Source organism: Pan paniscus, chromosome 5 (genome assembly GCF_029289425.2).
Source record: "Pan paniscus chromosome 5, NHGRI_mPanPan1-v2.0_pri, whole genome shotgun sequence".
Taxonomy (NCBI): domain Eukaryota; kingdom Metazoa; phylum Chordata; class Mammalia; order Primates; family Hominidae; genus Pan; species Pan paniscus.
In genome coordinates, this window is record NC_073254.2 from 46,535,862 (window position 1) to 46,555,225 (window position 19,364).

The 19,364-nt window shown below is 54.7% G+C and overlaps 1 protein-coding gene across 5 annotated transcripts in view; it reads right to left on the bottom strand.

The window, feature by feature from the left end:
- Positions 1–19,364, bottom strand: part of LOC100992963 (tenascin-X) — a 68,281-nt gene that overhangs the window by 32,190 nt on the left and 16,727 nt on the right. For all 5 annotated transcript variants that reach the window (XM_063605246.1, XM_063605248.1, XM_063605249.1 and 2 more), the window contains 9 exons: positions 15,914–16,070; positions 15,476–15,739; positions 13,945–14,685; positions 12,445–12,813; positions 11,108–11,404; positions 8,731–9,021; positions 8,063–8,368; positions 5,727–6,059; positions 301–606 (listed from right to left, as the gene is read on the bottom strand). In XM_063605246.1, coding sequence (XP_063461316.1) covers positions 301–606; positions 5,727–6,059; positions 8,063–8,368; positions 8,731–9,021; positions 11,108–11,404; positions 12,445–12,813; positions 13,945–14,685; positions 15,476–15,739; positions 15,914–16,070 — 3,064 coding nt within the window. The remainder of the gene's footprint in view (positions 1–300; positions 607–5,726; positions 6,060–8,062; positions 8,369–8,730; positions 9,022–11,107; positions 11,405–12,444; positions 12,814–13,944; positions 14,686–15,475; positions 15,740–15,913; positions 16,071–19,364) is intronic.

A 19,364-nucleotide genomic window follows, 5' to 3' on the forward strand; every position in this document is an offset into this window, starting at 1 on the left:
GTCGGAGAGGGGGAGAGAAAGTCCGTGGCTGGATTTAGGCCAAATGGAAAGAAGACATTCCCCTGGGCGGGGGGCAGAGTGGAGATGGGGAAGGAGCTGGAGGGCTGAGAAGGCTCTAGCCCTGGGAGGAGTAAAGGGGTCAGGGAACAGAAAGACTGGCAGGGTCACCGAGCCAGGGCCTGAGGGGATCTAGCCCCTCAGTGAGGGTGCGGTGGTACCAAGGCAGGGCTGGGAGAAGGGCCATGGGGTGGGGGAGCTCTGGGTAACCAGAGATGAGGACTGAGTCCCCCCATTACTCACCTGTCATGATGACCACAGACAGGGGGCCCATGCGTTGCCCATCATGTAGTCCATACATGTTCATCTTGTATTTTCTCTCAGGCTCCAGGTTGTAGACTGTGACCTCTCGCTGGTCTGCAGCCACCGGCACCACCTGGGGCTGCCCGTCCTTGTCCTTGTACTGGACCATGAAGGAGTCAAACTGGCCCTCGGGGACTGTCCAGGAGAGGCCCACAGAGTTGGGGGTCACATCTGTCACTGTCAGCTCTCCTAGGCGTGGCTCTAGCGGGGACTCGGTGGCTGGAGGGGTCTCTTCTTGTTGTGGGGCTGGGACAGAGATGGTAGGGGGCTGTTAGTAAAGAATCCCCCTTTTCTTATAGTAATGATGTCTAGTTATTTATTTTTTATTTTTTATTTTTGAGATGGAGTCTCGCTGTCACCCAGAGCAGTGGGCGACCTCGGCTCACTGCAGCCTCTGCCTCCCGGGTTCAAGCGATCCTCCTGCCTTAGCCTCCCAAGTAGCTGGGACTACAGGTGTGTGCCACCATGCCTGGCTAATTTTGTGTGTGTGTGTATTTTTAGTGGAGACGGCATTTGCCATGTTGGCCAGGCTGGTCTCAAACCCCTGACCTCAGGTGATCCACCTGCCTCAGCCCCCAAAGTGCTGGGATTACAGGTATGAGCCACCACACCCAGCGATGTCTATTGCATTTGTGGAACCCGCATGATGGTTTTGATGTAAAAGCGCATTGATCTGAACATCTGTCTGGTCAACAGTCCTTCACTAGGTCCCTGCTCGGTGTCTGAGGCTGCACTTGTTGGGGGAGAAGAGTATCAACCATCACTGACACCCTGGGAGAGTGCTGAAATTCCATCTGTATGCCAATGACTCCAGATTTACACCCTCTGTCCAGATCTCCCCTGAACCCCAGACTAGTGTTCGTGCAACGTCTTCCTTGGAGGCCTACTTGTGTGTCAAACTCAACAAGTGCAAAACTGAGCCTCTGAGCTTCCTGACACCTGCTCCCGCCACAGCCTCCCCACCTCAGTAAGATTACAACTTTTTTTTTTTTGAGACGGAGTTTCGCTGTTGTTGCTCAGGCTGGTGTGCAATGGCGCCCTCTCGGCTCACCGCAACCTACACCTCCCGGGTTCAAGCGATTCTCCTGCCTTAGCCTCCTGAGTAGCTAGGATAACAGGCATGTGCCACCATGTCCAGCTAATTTTGTATTTTCAGTAGAGATGGGGTTTCTCCACGTTAGTCAGGTTGGTCTTGAACTGCCGACCTCAGGTGATCCGCCCGCCTCGGCCTCCCCAAGTGCTGGGATTACAGGCATGATCCTCCATGCCTGACCAGGATTACAACTTCATTCTTCCAGCTGCTCAGATATAAACCCCCAGAGTCATCCCCGAGTCCTCTCTTAAACTCCACATCCGCCCTGTGGGTATCCGCCTGTTGTCACTACCTTCAGAGTCTGACCCCTCCTTGCCACCTCCAAGCACCACTGGCTCCTCCTGGATTATCACAACATTCTCTCAGGTCATCGCCTTCTGCCCTCACCCCCCTTCAGTCTGTTGGGTCTGCAGCCAGAAGGATCCTGTTAACACATTAGCCAGAGTTGGTTCCCGCAGTGGCTTCTACCTCACTCAGGGTGAAATCCAAGTCCTGCACTGGCCTCTGAGGTCCCATATTCATCTCTTAGATCATTCCCTATTGCCTGCCCTCCTCCAACTCCACCACAAAACATACTGCATTCCTCACTGTCTGCAGACATCTGGGGCTGCTTCTCGCCTGCCAGTCTCTGCATTTGCTCTTCCTTCTGTCTGGGATGCTCTTTCCCCAAAGGCCTAGGTGGCTGTCCTCTCACCTCCTTCAGGGCTTTCCTCAGACACTGCCCTCGCAGTGAGGCCCTTGCTGTCTCCCTACTAGGCTCTGCTTTTCCCCACCACTCATCACTGTCACATCCGGTGCCACTGACATATTTGTGCAATTTGTTGCCTGTCCCTCTCCACTAGAATGTGAGCTCCTCAGGCAGGAGCTTTGCTTTATTCACTGCTGTGTCCCAGTCCCTGGCACACAGTAGGTGCTCCACAAATGTCTGTAAAATAATGAGTGGTCTGCAGGTCTGGGCTCAGGACCTGCAGATCCCCACCACTCCCGCATGAGGAAGCACTCATTAGTGAGCGAACTAGAAGGTGGTCCCAAGAGGCAAAATGGCAGAGAAGGTGGCTGGATGGGTGGGGCTCCCAAGAACTTGTTTCTCTGGCTTCCTCCGGAGGGCAAGACAAGGCTCCAGGCAAGTGACAACTGCTTAAAACAGGCTGGTGACCAGGCCTCGGGCAGACAGAAATGAGTCAGGCTGGGGAGGGCAGGCATGGAGGCAGCTGAGGTGGTGGGAGGGAGCAGAGTGACCACCAAGTATTGAACATCTGCTATGTACAGGTACCAGGCTGGGCATTTTCTCTCATTTCATTTGCCTTCTAACCTTACTTGTTCCTGCAGCACCCATTCCCTGCTCCTTTTTGCCCTCTCTGCACTTCTTTCCATGAGGGAATGAAAATGTCCTTCACCATCAAGCTTTATTGCTGGTGGTTTGGATTAACTGGAAAGGTACAATTATAACGATTCATGACTCTGGCAGTCCCCATGCTGCATGTGGGACAGTCCTTTTCCAATTTAGAAGTGTGTCTAATGAGCTCCACGCACTTCTCCCCCTGGCAACTGCACTGTGTGTTCTGTCAGACACAGCCCCCAGCTTGGCGGACTCCAGCTGCTTCGTCCCTTTGCTGCTCTGATAATGCGCACTGATGCCCATTTCTTTCCTAAAGGGCCTCATCTATTTTATCCAGGACGTGTAAAATACATGTTTCAAAATATCCAGCATTAGAACATGGATATACAGGGATTCCCTCGCGGGAAGGTCTGAGCAAAAGACGAATGAGCTGAGAAGATGCCAGACATGTTACATCACCACCTTTAACCGTGACAACAAGCTGGGCAGCATTTACTCCCTCCTGAATATGAGGAAGCTGAGGTTCCAGGAGAGGAGGTAAGTTTTTCAAGATCATACAGCTGGCTGGGCACGGTGCCTCACGCCTGTAATCCCAGCACTTTGGGAGGCCAAGGCAGGTGGATCATCTGAGGTCAGAAGTTCAAGACCAGCCTGGCTAACATGGTGAAACCCTGTCTCTACTAAAAATACAAAAATTAGCCGGGTGTGGTGGTGGGCGCCTGTAATCCCAGCTACTTGGGGGGCTGAGGCAGGAGGACTGCTTGAACCTGGGAGCCAGAGGTTGCAGTGAGCTGAGATCATGCCGCTGCACTCCAGCCTGGGTGACAAAGCAAGACTCTGTCTCAAAAAAATAATAATAAAATAAAAAAATAAAAATCATACAGCTGAGAACACAGGAAGACAGGAAGGAACTCAGTTTGTCAGATTCCCAAACTCCATTTATCTCTACTGCACCACCTTGGTCAGTGCCTGACAGAGCCCATCCTTATCCCAGGGACCAGGCACAGGGCCTCATAGAGCCCAGTGTGGGTCCCTGGGACAGAGCGGCAGAGGGAGGGTCACTCCAGGAGCAGACTTGGCAGCATGTCTGGGCCTGGCACCAGCCTCCACCCTACAACCTCAGGCCCCAAGGACAGCCACTCAGGGTGGCTTTGCCTTCTCCCTCTTCTCAGGGCTGACTGAGGCAAAGAAAATAAATTGAGGGTGGAAGGTTCTGGAAATGAAATCACCCAAGTCATGATGAGGCTGAGCTTGGTGGAATTACAGAAACCACGCTCTGGAAAACTATCTATTTCTCTACTTTTAATTTTTTAATCTTTCCCCTTATAGTAAAAGTTATTTTTGAGAAAGGTGTGTCTTTGTTTCTGTGAGCAAAGGGAAAAAGAGATTCCCCTCACTGTGACTAAACCGGACAGGTCAGCCCGAGGGTCCCAGAGGCACTGCTGTCCACTCAGCCTCTTGGGCTGAGGCCCTGGAGAGGAGGTGCCCAGGCTGGTCCTGTGTGGTGGTGGATGTGGCCCTGTAACCAGGCCTGAGAGAAAGGGTGGAAGGGATGTTCTTCTTTGCTGTAAAGTCACTCACTGGATGAGTATTAAAGAAAGCCTTGTGGCCGGGCGTGGTGGCTTATGCCTATAATCCCAGCACTTTGGAAGGCCAAGGCGGGTGGATCACTTGAGGTCAAGAGTTTGAGACCAGCCTGGCTGACATGGTAAAACCCCATCTCTATTAAAAATACAAAAATTAGCCAGGTGTGGTGGTGCGTGCCTGTAATCCCAGCTACTCGGGAGGCTGAGGCAGGAGAATCACTTGAACCTGGGAGGCAAATGTTGCAGTGAGCCAAGATTGCACCACTGCATTCCAGCCTGGGCAACAGAGCTCAAAAAACAGAAAGAAAGGAAAGAAAGAAAGAAAGAGAGACAGAGAGAGAGAGAGACAAGAAAGAAAGAAAGAAGGAAGGAAAGAAAGAAAGAAAGAAAGAAAGAAAGAAAGAAAGAAAGAAAGAAAGAAAGAAAGAAAGAAAAAAGAAAGAAAGGAAGAAAAAGAGAGAAAGAAGAAAGAGAAAGCTTTGTGGTCAGGCGTGGTGGCTCACGTCTGTAACATCAGAATTTTGGGAGGCCGAGGCAGGTGGCTCACTTGAGGATTGGAGTTTGAGACCAGCCTGGCCAACACGGTGAACCCTGTCTCTACTAAAAATACAAAAAAGTAACCAGGTGTGGTGGCACGCATCTGTAGTCCCAGCTATTTGGGAGGCTGAGGCAGGAGAATCACTTGAACCTGGGAGGCAGAGGTTGCAGTGAGCTGAGATCGCACCACTGCACTCCAGGCTGGGCAACAGAGTGAGACTCTGTCTCAAAAAAAAAAAAAAAAAAAAAGACAAGAAAGAAAAGAAAGCTTGCTTCAAGCTGTACTGATGAAGAGGCCAATGTCTCACGCGCATTCTCCCATCCAAGTACTAACCAGACCTGACCCTACTTAGCTTCTGAGATCAGAGGAGATGATGGGACACCTTCAGGGTGGTATGGCCTTAGATTCATGTGCATTCTGACCAAGTAACTGAACCAGCCAAAGGGGACAAAGCAGACCTCAGAGTAAGAATATTTATAACAATTCTCACAGCAGACACTGGCAGCATATTTACTTTTGCCAGGCCCATTCTTGATGCTTTACATCTGTTAACTCACTTAACCCTCACAATAACTCTGTGAGGTAGGTGTCCCCATTTTACGGACAAGGAAACAGAGGTGCAGAAAGTTTAAAACTTGCTCAGGGCCATGAAAGCTGGTGGTACGCCAGTCCCCAGTGACATGCTCTTTCTAGGTCTTCCCCTGGCAGGCAGCCTCAAGGTTCCACTGGAGCAAGGAGAGCAACTGGCTACAGGGAAGCTGGGAGCCAGCAGTGGGAGGGAACCAAAGCAGGCCCCTGCCCCTCACTCACCTGTCACGCCCACGGCGGACACCGGGCCCACGCGCTGCCCCTTGTGGAGGCCGTACAGGTGCATCTTGTACTTGTGCCCGGGCTCTAGGCCTCCCACGGTGACCTCGCTCTCCTTGCCCCCAACACGCACCGCCCGGGGCCGCCCGTCCCTGTCCTTGTACTGCACGGTGAAGGAGTCGAAGCTGCCCTGGGGGACGGTCCAGAAGAGGCTCAGCGAATCAGGGGAGGATCCTGTCACTGTCAGCTCCCCCAGGAGCGGCTCCTCGGGGGACTCTGGGGCCTCCGTGCCCAGTTCTGTGGGGCTGGGGGTCTCGTCCACATCCTCCTGAGGAGCTGAGAGAAGAGACAGAGGCTTTATATAAAGGGCTGCTGGCTTTGCTGCTGCTGCCCACAGATGACAGCCATGGAAATGCCCTTACGCTGTGGGCTCAGGGGCTCTGTAGCCTTTGTATTTGCCATTCGGTCACTCACAGATGGAGAAGGCTGAGACAGCCCTTGCCCCATCCCGCTCTGGTGGGTTCTGTGGGGGTGAGGGGTCTCCCTTCGTGTCTGAGAAAGGAGCTGAGATGGGAAGAGAGGAAGCCTCTGAGGGTTCTTCCAAACCACGTTCACTGACAGTGCTGACCTCAGACAGTGAGGAGGGCAGTGAGGCCTCTTCCTACCTGTGCCCTCCCCAGGGCACTCTGGCTGCCCCACCCCTCATATGAGGATCTGACCATGGAATGTGCTCTTGCTGTGGCCTCCCCAGGCAGCCCTGCCCTTCCCTCCCCTTTAACCCCAAGGAATGAATTGCTAAGGCAGGGCTCCAGGCATGAGTGGGAGAAAAATTCTGGGGTGAGTGGGATCCAAGGAGGGGCATGTCCTTCCCTGGCTGGCTCTGGAATCACAGCCCTGTGGGCACCTACCCGCCCCCTACAGTTAGGTCTCTGCTGAGGCTCCATGGAGTGGGGAGACTGTGGCACAAGGGAAACCAGCCCGTCTGTGACCTGCTACATGGGGGACTACTTTGGGATAGCAGATTGAGGAAAGAATTGGCAAGAATGACAACCCAGAGGAAGGGAGGGAGGTGGGGAGCAAAAAAGATTACTGGGAAGTGACAGAGTCAGGGAGAAATTGCAGCTCACTCTGAAAATGCTTTGCTGCTCCAAGCACTATTCTAAGTGTGTGGGGTTTTTTTTGTTTTTTGTTTTTTGTTTTTTTTTGAGATGAAGTCTCACTCTGTCACCCAGGCTGGAATGCAGTGGCGCGATCTCGGCTCACTGCAAGCTCCGCCTCCCGGGTTCACGCCATTCTCCTGCCTCATCCTCTTGAGTAGCTGGGACTACAGCTGCCACCATGCCTGGCTAATTTTTTGTATTTTTAGTGGAGACACGGTTTCACCGTGTTAGCCAGGATGGTCTCGATCTCCTGACCTCGTGATCCACCCTCCTTGGCCTCCCAAAGTGCTGGGATTACAGGCATGAGCCACTGTGCCTGGCCTTTCTAAGTGTTATACATATATTAACTCATGTAATTCCAACAGCTCTGTGCAGTGGTAACCATTATCCCCACCTGACAGAAGGGAAAGCTGAGGCACAGAGAGGTTAAGCAATTTTCACAAGGTCCTACAGGAAGTAAGTTGCAAGGCTGGTAGTGAGACTCGGGCAGTTGGCTCTGGAGTCTTTGCTCCTAACCACTATCCACACTATCTCTCATCAAATAATTCACAGGCCAGGGGAATGGCACTGGACAGGGAAAGGCTGGGGACATGGAGGAACAGGCTGGGATGCTGGGCTGAACACAATCCCTTTGCCCTGTTCCAAGGGGGCTGGGAGTCAAGGAGTCGGGAGCTGAGAGGAGTCCTTTTCATGTTGCAAAAAGGCTGGAGAAACGTGGTGCTCTTGTCACTTGGATCTGCCACCTCTGAACACAGCAGAAATGGCAGGAGGTTGTGGGCAGCAGGTGACAGAAGCCCAGAAGTGACCATGGCCCAAACCAGACCATGAAGGAGCCCAGTAAAAACTGAGGGGTGAGAACACAGTGACCGAATGGTGAGGACAGCTGTGGGGAGGACAGCCCCAGGTGGAAGGATGAGTCCAGGTGCTTGGAATGGGGGAAAATAGGACCTGCCCTTGGAGATGAAGAAGTGAGGCTGAGGAAGAGATGAGGAGGTGAAGGCTCGATGAGGGGGACCTGGCATGCAGAGGACAGGAGAGCAGTGCGGGAGGAAGTGGGTGGAGGCTTTGGCAAAATGAGCTGAGAAGGCGAAGATGGAGGGAGGCTGGAAGGAGCCCCAGCCAAGTCCCGCTCACAGGATGGGGCTAGCAGGGGAGGGAGGCCTGGCAGCCATGACTCACCAGTCTTGGCCACCACAGACTCGGGCCCCACACGCTGCCTGCCACGAAGCCCGTAGAGGTTCATCTTATACTTCCGGTCGGGATCCAGGCCGGGGACGGTAACCTCATTCTCATCCCCCGCAACAGGCACTGCCTGGGGCTGCCCCTGTGCATCCTTGTACTGGACCATGAATGAGTCGAAGGGGCCCTGGGCCACTGTCCATGAGAGACGCAAGGAGTCTGGGGTCACGCCGGTCACTGTCAGTTCCCCCAGGAGGGGCTGCTCCAGGAACTCAGGGCGGGGGGGCTCCTCTTTCCTCTCTGGAGCTGTAAACAAGGAGATCCAGCCAGGTGCTGAACTGGCAGCCTGGGACTGGGGCTTGGGGTTTGGACGGGATGTCACACCTACGGGGGGTGGGGGGTCACTAGTCCATTAATTCGAGTGCTAAACTTCTGGGAAGCCTGACGCAGCCAGGGTATGACACACCTTCTGGGCCACGGGGAGCTGCTGCTTGGGATGGAAGGGGCCCAGCAGTGCGGGGGAGTCTGGCTGCCCCTCAGCCCTGGAGTGGGGCCAGGAAGCTGGAGTCAGCTGTCTTGCTGGGGGACCCCAGCTGGTTTCGGGCTGAAGGGAAGTGTGCATGGGGCTGAGAAGGGGTCACATGGGGGCTGAGGTGGCTGCTACTCACCAGTGGTGCCATCGGCCGTGAGGGGGCCATACCGCTTCTTGTTCGCAATTCCAAACAGAGTGAATCTGTACTTGTGGTCAGGGTCCAGTGAGGAGACAACAAATGAACGCTCGGGCCCTTCCACAGGTACCACCTGGGGCCGTCCATCCCTGTCCCTGTACTGGACCATGAAGGTGTCAAACTGGCCCTCAGGGACAGTCCAGGAGAGGTGCAGTGAATCTGGGGTAGGGTCTGTCACCCACAGGTTTCCCAGGCGGGGTGGAGTCCCTGGACTTGGGTCACTCTGAGGCACTAGGAAGAGTGGGTAGAGAGAAGGGAGAGACTTAGGTCCAAGGAGAATGGGGAAGCCAAATCCCACATAGGAATGCTGTGTGAGGCTGTGCAGGTTGTTCACTGCACAAAAGTGCATTTGCTGAGGGAGTACAGAGGGACTGAAATCCAGCCAGCACTCCGCTTGCCGAGCTGTGTGCCCTGGTGAGGAGTGGTGTCCACTTTAAGGAATGGGTGCCTTCTTTCAAACGGCATGGAAGCACTGCGTGGACTAGTGTGGCTCTGCCTCCAACCACAAACCAGAGCAGCAGGGAGCTTCAGAAAGAGGGGAGCCCAGCCAGGCCCTTTCACATCTCCATAGCCAGGGAAATCTTCCCAGTACAACCTGCATTGCTTCCAAGCTTAACTACTAGCTGGCTTCTTCTCCAAGAGAGGAGAGCACAATCCTTGAAGCGTTTTAATGTGGGACAGCCTCCCTCATCTATGCTGCAGGCCTCTCCTCCTCTTTGGGAACTTTGACCCATGGATGGACTCCCTCGCCTGCAGCACTGACCCTTCACTCCCCAGCAGCTGTGCCATCAGCATTTCAACAAGCTACTGTCACACCCCTTCTCACCCCCATTCTGTGTGCATCTCTCTCTAGCCTCCATCTTCCCTCTTTGCTCTCATTCCCAGCCCAGATTCCAGAAAGTGATGTCTACACTGATTGTAGCCATGTCCTCACCTCCACCACCCTCCCGATCCAGCTTCACCCCTCCACCAGGCAGCAGCTCTCATGCAGGCCAGTGGTGGCCTTGCCATTGCTAAATTCTGTGGACACTCCGTAGCCCTTGAATCACTGTTCCGGAATCTGACAAGTCCAACCGCACCCTCCTTCCTGGAGTCCAGACAGCACCCTCCCTGGTTCTGCCCCTCCCTGCAAGTCACTCCTCAAGCTACCCTGTGGGCTCTTCTTCCTCTGCCTCCGCTGTGAGTGTAGGCTGTCGACAGGGTTCCAGTGGCCCTGTCTCTTCCCCAACCCCACACTACTACTCTGGTGCCTCAATTCTCCTGACCTATAAAGTAGGCATGCCTCCCAGGTGTGCTTTATGGGGTGTGATGATCCACTTAGAGAACATCTTGATCACAACTGACTCTCAATAAATGCACAAAAGGTATTTATGTAAGTGTCCCTTAGATATTGATCTAAGTTTATCTAAGGCGTTGTTCCCCACCTCTGCTGCTCCCTGCCTCAGGGAATGGGACTGTCTCATCCAGAACCCTGGGCGCTGCCTGGTACACCTTGCTTTCCTTCGCCTCCCCCATCCAGCCCCACTGCCACCATCCCAGCTGACCCATCATCATTTTTCTTTTTTTTGAGACAGGGTGTTGCTCTGTGCAGAGTGTGGATAGCACCCAGGCTGGAGTACAGTGGCACAATCATGGCTCTCTGCAGCCTCGGTCTCCTGGGCTCAAGTGATCCTCCCACCTCAAGCCTCTCAAGTAGCTGGGACTACAGGCACGCACCACCACGCCTGGCTAATATCTTTTGTTATAGTAGAGATGGGGGGTCTCACTATGTTGCCAGGTTGGTCTCAAACTCCTAGCCTCAAGTGATCCTCCTGCCTTGGCCTCCCAAGGTGCTGGGATTATAGGCAGGATCAACCCTGCTAGCCCTTACCAGCTCTTAACTCACTTCTTCAGCTAGTCTCAGCAGCCACCCGGCTATTTGCAAGATAAATATCTAGTCTCATCACTCTCCCACTTTACCCTTCAGAGGCCCTCTAGGGGCCTTCGTATGAGGCCCAAGCCCCTCAGCACAGCACAGGAAGCCCTGAGACCAGGCCCTTTGGCATCCCCCACATGCCCTGTTCTCCAGCCAGAGGAAACTGTGACAGTGATTCTCTTACTGGCCATGCTCTCCCCACCTTACTCACCGTGACTCCCTCAGGCTACACTGAGCTTCTCAAACTCTTTGCCTGCCCCACCACTACTTTCCCTTCAGAATTCAGCTCATGCACCACTGCCTCCAGGAAGCCTTCCCGGAGCTCCCAAAGCAGGTTCCCAAAGCACTGAGAAAACCTCTTCAGGGCAGTACAGAGGGCAGGGTGTTACTGCTGTCACTCACAGATCTTGGCTTCAGCCACCAGCGGACCATGCCTCTTCTTGCCAACAAACCCGTACAGGACAAATTTGTACTTGCGGCCAGGATCCAGGGAGGTGATGACAGCCGAGCGCTGGGGTCCTTCCACGGTCACCACCTGGGGCTGCCCATCCCTGTCCTTGTACTGGATCACGAAGGAGTCAAACTCGCCCTCGGGGACCGTCCAGCGCAGGAGCAAGGAGTCGGAGGTCCTGTCTGTCACCGTCAGCTCACCCAGGCGTGGTGGGCCTGAGGACTTCCCAGGCTTCTCCTCATCCTTGTCTGGAGTTTGAGAGGCAAAAGCAAAGCATAGTGGACTCAACCGTTCTCTTGTCTGTGTCTCCTTCCCTCTCCCATGCCCTCCTCACTCCATCCTGGATAGATCCCTCCCCGGAAGACTCTATCTGCCCACCCCTCAGTGACTAGCTCTCCTGGAAGAGGGGCATTTCCCTCTCAATCTCTGCTTCTTCCCTTGTGACAGTTTCTCCATCCCTCACAAGGTCTTGGTCTCTCTGCACACCAGGATCTTTGCGGGGGTTTCAGGTCCCCCTGGTTCTGAATGAGAGTTTCAAGCCTCCCTGCTGCAGCATCAGAGCAGTCTGAAAGCTCCTCTGCCCACCTGAGCTGCTGTCTCTCTTACCACCCTCTCTTCCAGTGGTGAGCCTGACCTGGAGCTGGGGGATGAGTCAGCCACCCTGGTCCCACAGAGAGGAACAAAGAGGGGATGTGAAAGCCAGGTACCCCAGGACCTGTCTTTCACTGGTCCTGCAAACCTCATCCATGTCTGAAGTCCTGATGGCTGTGGAGCCCCCTGCCCCAAGGAGCCTTCACCCCCAGCAGAAACTGGCTGATGGGACCATGGACTGCTGTCCACTGCAAACCAGGCTCCCAGGGACGAGGTATTGGGGGCTGAGGGTCAGTGTCCAGAGGCCTTCCCATGCCCACCCTGAAAGATTTATAGGGCAGGGAAGGGCAGAGGAGCAACCAAAGAGTGGGGGCAGGGGACAGGGCAAGAAAAGCTGCAGGTGGAGGGCCAGGGACCTTCAGCCTCTCTCCTGGAATCTCTGTCCCACCCTCGGCCTTTTTACCTCTGCCTCTTTCCCCTCTCCCCACCCATCCTCATCATTGTTTTAAGATCCCCCTCCATCCATCTTCCTGCTGAACCTGCAATTCCTTTTCTCTCCTTTTCTCCTCTATCCAGCCCCAAACATCAGCCCTGCCCTTCACTGGCCCCTCAATATCCATCCTACCTCTGAAGTCCCAATAACCCCAGCTCCTCCCCCAATCTCAGGATATTGATCTGAGCAGAGTCCAAGATGTACCCATAATGCCTTGGTAGATGATGGGGTCAGAGGGCATGCCCCCAGGAGGGACCCCATGAAGTGACAGCTCATACGGGGTTCCAGGAGGGGGTGGAGGCACCAGAGCCTGGCGGATGTCCCCTGGCAGCACTTCCTCATGTGCCCCCGGCCCCTCGGGCACCCGCATGCGCAGTTGGAAGTGGGCAAAGGTGTCAGGCTGGGCGGTCCAGACCACACGGAGGCGCCCTGTCTCATCTCTGCCCAGCACCCTCAACTCTCCCAGCTCCTGGGGGCGCTGCTGCAGGAGAGGAGCCTGGGCCCCTTGCGTCGTTGAGGGGCCTGAGGGAGGAGGCTCATCGGTAGTCCCCAAGAGGCCCGAGGGTGAGGACCCTGGGAAGGGGCAGGGTGAGAAAAAGAGGAGAGTCCAGTATGAGAACTAGAAAGGAATCCCCAGTCCCCAGGTTCTGCCCTCCAGCCTCTAAGAGCCTTGTTCTACTTCTACTTCTGGTTCCCTCACCTGGGCCACTCCCTCCTCCCAAAGGTCAGCCAATCCTCCAAACACCCCCATCTACCACATTCCTGAACAGACGGGCCTGTGCTTCAGGCAGATAATAAGTAAAATAAAGCCTGCTATCCTTCACCCCACAAGGCTTCCATGACCTCCAGCCCCCGGAGACTTCCATGTCCCTCCCCACATACATCCCCCCACTGGGTGGTGGTCAGGTGGCTTCCATTAGTGCTGCAGTGAGAAGCCTGGAAGAAAGACAGTGGTGTTAGAGAGGGAGGATGCAAGAGGAGAGTGGGCAGTGGGAAGAGAGAGAGGGTGTGGGGGTGGACATCCAGGTCAGGTGGCATCTGGGCCCTATGGGGGAAGAAGAGGTCCACCACCCTCCCCACAGCAGCCACAGGGTGCCCTTTCCCCAAGCCCAGACATCGTTCCTGTGGGAGAGACCAGCATAAAGTGAGCCAGGGGGTCTGAAAAGCCAGCTTAAGAAGCAGTGGTTTCACCTCCCCAATATACAGTTGCTGCCTGATGGCACCCAGGCCACCCCCACGCAGTTCTGATGTGTCCCTTCAAGGTCAAGGCCAAATTGTGGAAAACAGTAACCACTAACCACAGTCTTCAGCCACTCTCACCACAGTGAGTCAGAACGGGAATCACTGTTTTCAATTCCCAGCCCACTCAAACTGCTCCAGTGAATCTTTGCAGGTGCCCCAACCACATCACCCTCTATTGCCTAAAATAACAATCCTGGAAGTGTCCCGGGAAACCCCAAAGAAGGGGCTGCCTTGACCTTAGGCATCCACAGGATGGATGCCAGGACCCTGGGGTGGGGACGTCTTCTAGGGACAATGGACTCGTGCTTTGTCCTGGGGGCCCCCTGGAGCCCCGGCCAGGTAGGGCCTGAAGGTAGAAGGGTGCAGTGGGGGGTGGCAGTGGGAGGAATTCATGAATGCAGGCTCCAACGGCAGGTGAGGCTGGACAAGAGATAGGTGTCCCGTGGCCCCAGCCCACGCTACCTGTGGTGGTGATGAAGGCGTAGGACTTGGAGGTCTGCCCCGCCCGCACCCCGTGGACCTCCACGTGGTAGGTGGTGCCGGGCCTGAGGTCGGGCAGGCTGACGGTGCGCGTGGTGCCCGGCACAGTCAGCTCACCGCCGGGGCCCTCTGCAGGCGGCTGAGGCCGCCAGCGCAGCACCACGCGCTCGAACTGGCCGCGGAGCCCGTCGAGAGACACGAGAAGCGCGCCATCGGCGGAACTGCCCAGCACCTCTGGCTTGGGGTGGCGGGACGCAGCCACCCGGTCGACGCCTTCAGGCGAGAGGCCGTAGATTCCCTGGTTGGAGTCCCGTTTCCTGGTGCCGGGATCAGGGCTGGCGGTGGGGCGGGGGTGGCGGGGCGGGGGTGCGGGGGAGCCGGCGGGGGCGGCGGCCAACAGACGCCGCTGCAAGTATTCATGGATGTGGCGCGCCACCGACGTGTAAGTCTGGTTGGCCCGCAGTGGGTAGCCGTGAGCCCGCAGGTGGCGCTCCAGGTCCTGCACCGTGCCGCGGAAACGGCTCAGCTCGGCCGTCAGGTTGCCCCAAGGCCGCCGTGGGGGCTGGGACAGGCTTGGCCTGGGCGGGGACTCCTCCTCCCTTTCCTCTGCGGGCCTCGAGGGCCGAGGGGGCCGTGGGGGCCGCGGGGCTGGGGCTGGCCGGGGCCGGGACTTGGGGGGCGGGGCTGGGGGGCGCACCTCCGGGTAACTGTAGTGGCCTGGTGCTGCCAGGGGCGAAAAAGGGGAGAACAGGTCAGTGGCAGCTCCCTCCCGGCACTCCTTCCCGCGGCAGCCCCTCCCTCGATCCCTCCCACCAGAGCCAGAGGCCTCTTCCCTGTGCCCCAGCCCCACCTGGAAAGAGAACGGAGGGAAATCGGTCAGTGTCCCGCAGCCCCCCCATTCCCCTCCAAGCCCACCACTGTTGGTGCCCTAGAAAGAAGAGAGAAGCCCGTGGGTGGGGCCCTGTAGCTGAAGGAGAGAAAGGGGAGTCGGGGAAGAGAACGTGAGCTACAGCGAGGTGGGTGTCCCCCTGTCACAGGAAAAGAAAAATATCCAGGTATCTGTTAAGAAACCTCGAGGTTTAGTGGAAAATCACTGCTGTGAGACCCACCTCCCAGCAATCCCAATCCAAAAGTCAACAGGACTGATGATCTCTAATCTGCCTAATTCCAGTCCCACAAGATCTATCAGCACAAGGCCTGTCCCGGTACCTAAATTTAAAAAAGAACCTCCCTTAACTGACTGGATCAGGCAGCATCTCCTATTCACTTCTCTCCCTGGGGCCATTCCTTTCATAGGCTAACCTGCAACCTTCCTACAGGACTCCAGGCATCTGAGGGCTCTGTCTCCCCAGTGGCCTCAGGACAGAGCAAGGCCCCCAGCAGGTGCCTCGAGACTGCCACACACCTGCCAGAAGCATTCAGAGGAGTCTGTGAGCCCTGAGCCTGGGCTCCTGAGGAGGAGGATCCAAGGCTGGGAAACCAGGGCCCTTCCCTAACCTCTGGCCAGCCATACCTGTGTTGGCCCTGACAGAAGCTGGGTAGCTGACTGCCCGGCCCCGCTCCGCTGTGACAGTCACCACATATTCTACGCCTGGCATCAGGTCAGTCAGCAGCGTCCCGTCTGCTTCAGGGGGCACTTCTAGCCGCACCCTCTGGTTGCCGGCACTGACGTAGGACACCACAAATCGGTCCACCTCAGCCTGGGGACGCAGCCAGCCAAGCTCCAGTGTTGTCGGTGTCACAGCCACCACTCGGAGGTCCTGGGGCCCATCGATCACTAGCCAGGTTAAAGAGGAGGGCTCAGGTGGGTGTCTGGTTCTTCAATCATCATCTTTCCTCCCAAGAGCCTAGCCCCCATCCAGCCCCTTCCTTCTGCCCTCCCGGAGGGCAGATTCCCTCTCTAGTCCAGATCTCCACTCAGGACACCCCTCCCCACAGCCCCAGCTCTCACTGGTGGTGATGGTCTTGGAGGCAGGAAGGCCCCAGCTGGTCCCTCGAAGGGCTCGGACAGTGACCTGGTATTCCTGTCCAGGGGCCAGTCCTCTCTGGTCATAGGCTGAGGCAGAGCTTGGAACCCGTGCTGTGAATGGGGGGCTCGCCCCCTCTGTCTGTGAGAGAGAGCACCAGGTGGCTCAGGGGCTGGCACTCTTGCCTCTGCTGCTCAATCCCCCTTATCTCTTCTTTATCCAATTCTAAACAGTGTCAACATGGTACTGTGTGGAACTTGACCCCGTACAAGCTGGGGAGCAAACATGCTGAGAGCGCTAACTCCTTGTGAGCCACTGTTCTAGGCGAGGTACACACATGAACTCACTTAATTCTCACAACAACCCTACGAAACAGGTCCTATTAGTCCCATTTTACAGATAAGGAAACTGAGACACAGAAGGACAAGTATCTTGCCAACGTCACCAACACCAAGAAAATGGCAAGAATTTAGGCCCTGGCAGTGTGATCCCAGAGTCCCCTCTCATGGGCACCCCCTATTTATCTGTCAGAGTCCCCTCTCATGGGCACCCCATGTTCATCTGCCAGAATTCCACCCAACATGCACCAGGACTCTCCCTCCAGCTTTGCCCTGGCAACTCTGACCACCTGGGCATGAGGAGCCTTCTCCTAAGCTTGGTCCTGTCAGAACAAATGAAGTAGATCAAGGATGCCCCTTCAAGTTGCACTTTCTCCTTAAAGGGTCTGCCTCACCCTGAACCTCCTCGTAGATGCCTGCTCATGGCTGTGTAATAGGAGTGGGACCCGCATCACAACCTTTCCCTTGAGGGACTTTTCTTGTCTCTTCACCCGGGTTGTAGGCTCCTCAAAACAAGAACCACCTGCTCAAAGTTCCACAAATATGTTTCCTGATTGTTGATTTTGTACCTGGCATCATGCTGGGCATTGGAGACACAAAAATAAAATATATGGTCCCTGTCCTCAGGTAGCTGAGACTCTAATAGCTAAATGTATGGCCACATCTTGAATATATGAGATACTTACAACAATCTCTATGCTTAGCAAATGCTTGTGAGAAAACAACAGTCCTACAAGTGTATATTTAAGGAATTATGATTATGTGTGGTGCCTCCAAAGGGAATCTACTGGACCTTGCTCCAGGCAGGGTCTCCTGGAATGCCCACCACTGGGGAAACAGGAGGAACTGGACATCTGTGAGCATTCTAACAGCCCCACATTTCGCTGTGCTGTCCAGCTAGGACAGCCTTAGCTAAGGATGCTGTGTTCTGCCTAGCTATGTTGGCTGTGATGGGGACACCTCCATTCAGCCAAGTAGGATTGGAAATTTCAAAAGGTACTCTCCTAAACCAAGAGAACTGTGGGGAAATCAACATAGTAAATACCAAAGTATAAAACCAGATGAGAAGGCCACGTAGAGATTTCTGGGTTGAGGATGAAGTAAAGCTTTGTCAGTTTTCTGGGTTGAAAAGTTTTCCTGGGCACATAGGACCTCCAGCCCTCTCCTATTCACCCTGCCTTAGAATACCCCAGCCTAGGAAGCCTTGGGTTGGCCTCAACTCAAGACCCATGAAATCCTTACCCTTCCCAGAATTTATTTGTTCATTTTCTCTGTGTGTGTGTATGTCTCTTTCTCTTTATCCACACCCACCCCATCCCCACAGCCGCAATACACACACCTTGGATGCTCCCTGATGATGTCTGGTTCTTTCAGTGAGGCAAGCCTATCCCCAGAGTTCTCCTTCTCCCTATATATATCCTTTAGACACTTCTTGGTTCCTCCTGAGATCCATCTGGAACAGTCCCCTGAAAGTCCATCAACCTAACCCATGTCTCCTACGTCTCCTAGCACCATCTTACTGGTCTGAACCAGGCTTTCTTTTTTCTTTTTTTGAGAGGGAGTTTTGCTCTTGTTGCCCAGGCTGGAGTGCAATGGCGCGATCTCAGCTCATCGCGAGCTCTGCCTCCCGGGTTCAAGCGATTCTCCTGCCTCAGCCTCCCGAGTAGCTGGGATTACAGGCATGCGCCACCATGTCCGGCTAATTTTGTATTTTTAGTAGAGACGGGGTTTCTCCATGTTGGTCAGGCTGGTCTCGAACTCCCGACCTCAGGTGATCCACCCACCTCAGCCTCCCAAAGTGCTGGGATTACAGGCGTGAGCCACCACACCTGGCCCTGAAGCAGTCTTTCTAAACAGATGCTGGCAGCTGGCTCTGCCCCTTGGTAAAGCTTGGCTGCTTCACTGATTTTTTTTTTTTTTTTTTTTTTGAGACGGAATTTCACTCTTGTCTCCCAGGCTGGAGTGCAATGGCACGATCTCAGCTCACTACAACCTCCGCCTCCCAGATTCAAGGGATTCTCCTGCCTTAGCCTCCCAAGTAGCTGGGATTACAGGCATACACCACCATGCTCAGCTAATTTTGTATTTTTAGTAGAGATGGGATTTCACTATGTTGGTCAGGCTGTTCTCAAACTCCTGACCTCAGATGATCCACCCACTTTGACCTCCCAAAGTGCTGGGATTACAGGCATGAGCCACTGCGCCTGGCCTGCTTCACTGATTTTGTTCTTGGGAAGTTTTAGAGTTTATCTCAATATTAACCTTGTGGCTCCGGATGAACTCTACCTTGGCTGGTCCTTGGAGCTTATCTCACCCTCACTGCTGTTTTTAGACTAGACCCAAGCAAAAACTTCTCTGAGGCTGTGAGGTTTTGAGTCCCAGTGAACGCTTAGCCTAGCCCTGGTTTCCAGGCTGCAGGACACACCCAGACAAGGAATATCTGAACCTCTTTCTCATTCAGGAACTCATCTCCCTCAGTTTCCCCATGCTTTCTCTCACATTCATAGTGGAGCTAGCACTTTGCAAAATAGCAACATTCCTTCACTTAGTGGGCCTCAGGCTGGAGGGGCATCAGAATCACCTGGAGGGCTTGTTGCAATACAGGTTACTGGGCTCTGTGCCCAGACTTTCTGACTCAGTAGATCTAGTGGGGGAGTCTGACAATTTGCATGCCTAACATACTCCCAGGTGATGCTGATGCTGCAGGTCCAGGGAACACACTTTGAGAACCACTGAGTCAGAGTAACAGTGCCACATATACAGGGAGAGGAGAAACTTTCTTCTTCTGCATTCTGAAAAATAATTCCAATAACTAGGTATGTCCCTTGATCTGGAATAGCAGAGTTTGGGCTTTGAGAGAGAAGTGCTTCTGGGAAGAGGGAAGGTAAGAGGTAGAGATAGGCTTCTAGGATGACAGCAGCAGCCAGAGGACAGACAGCTACTGAATATACTCTGTACCCACAGAAATGGACAAAGGGTAGCTGGGCATTGTGGCAGGTGTCTGTAATCCCAGCTACTTGGGAGGCTGAGGCAGGAGAATCATTTGAACCTGGGAAGCAGAGGTTGCAGTGAGCCGAGATTGCGCCATTGCACTCCA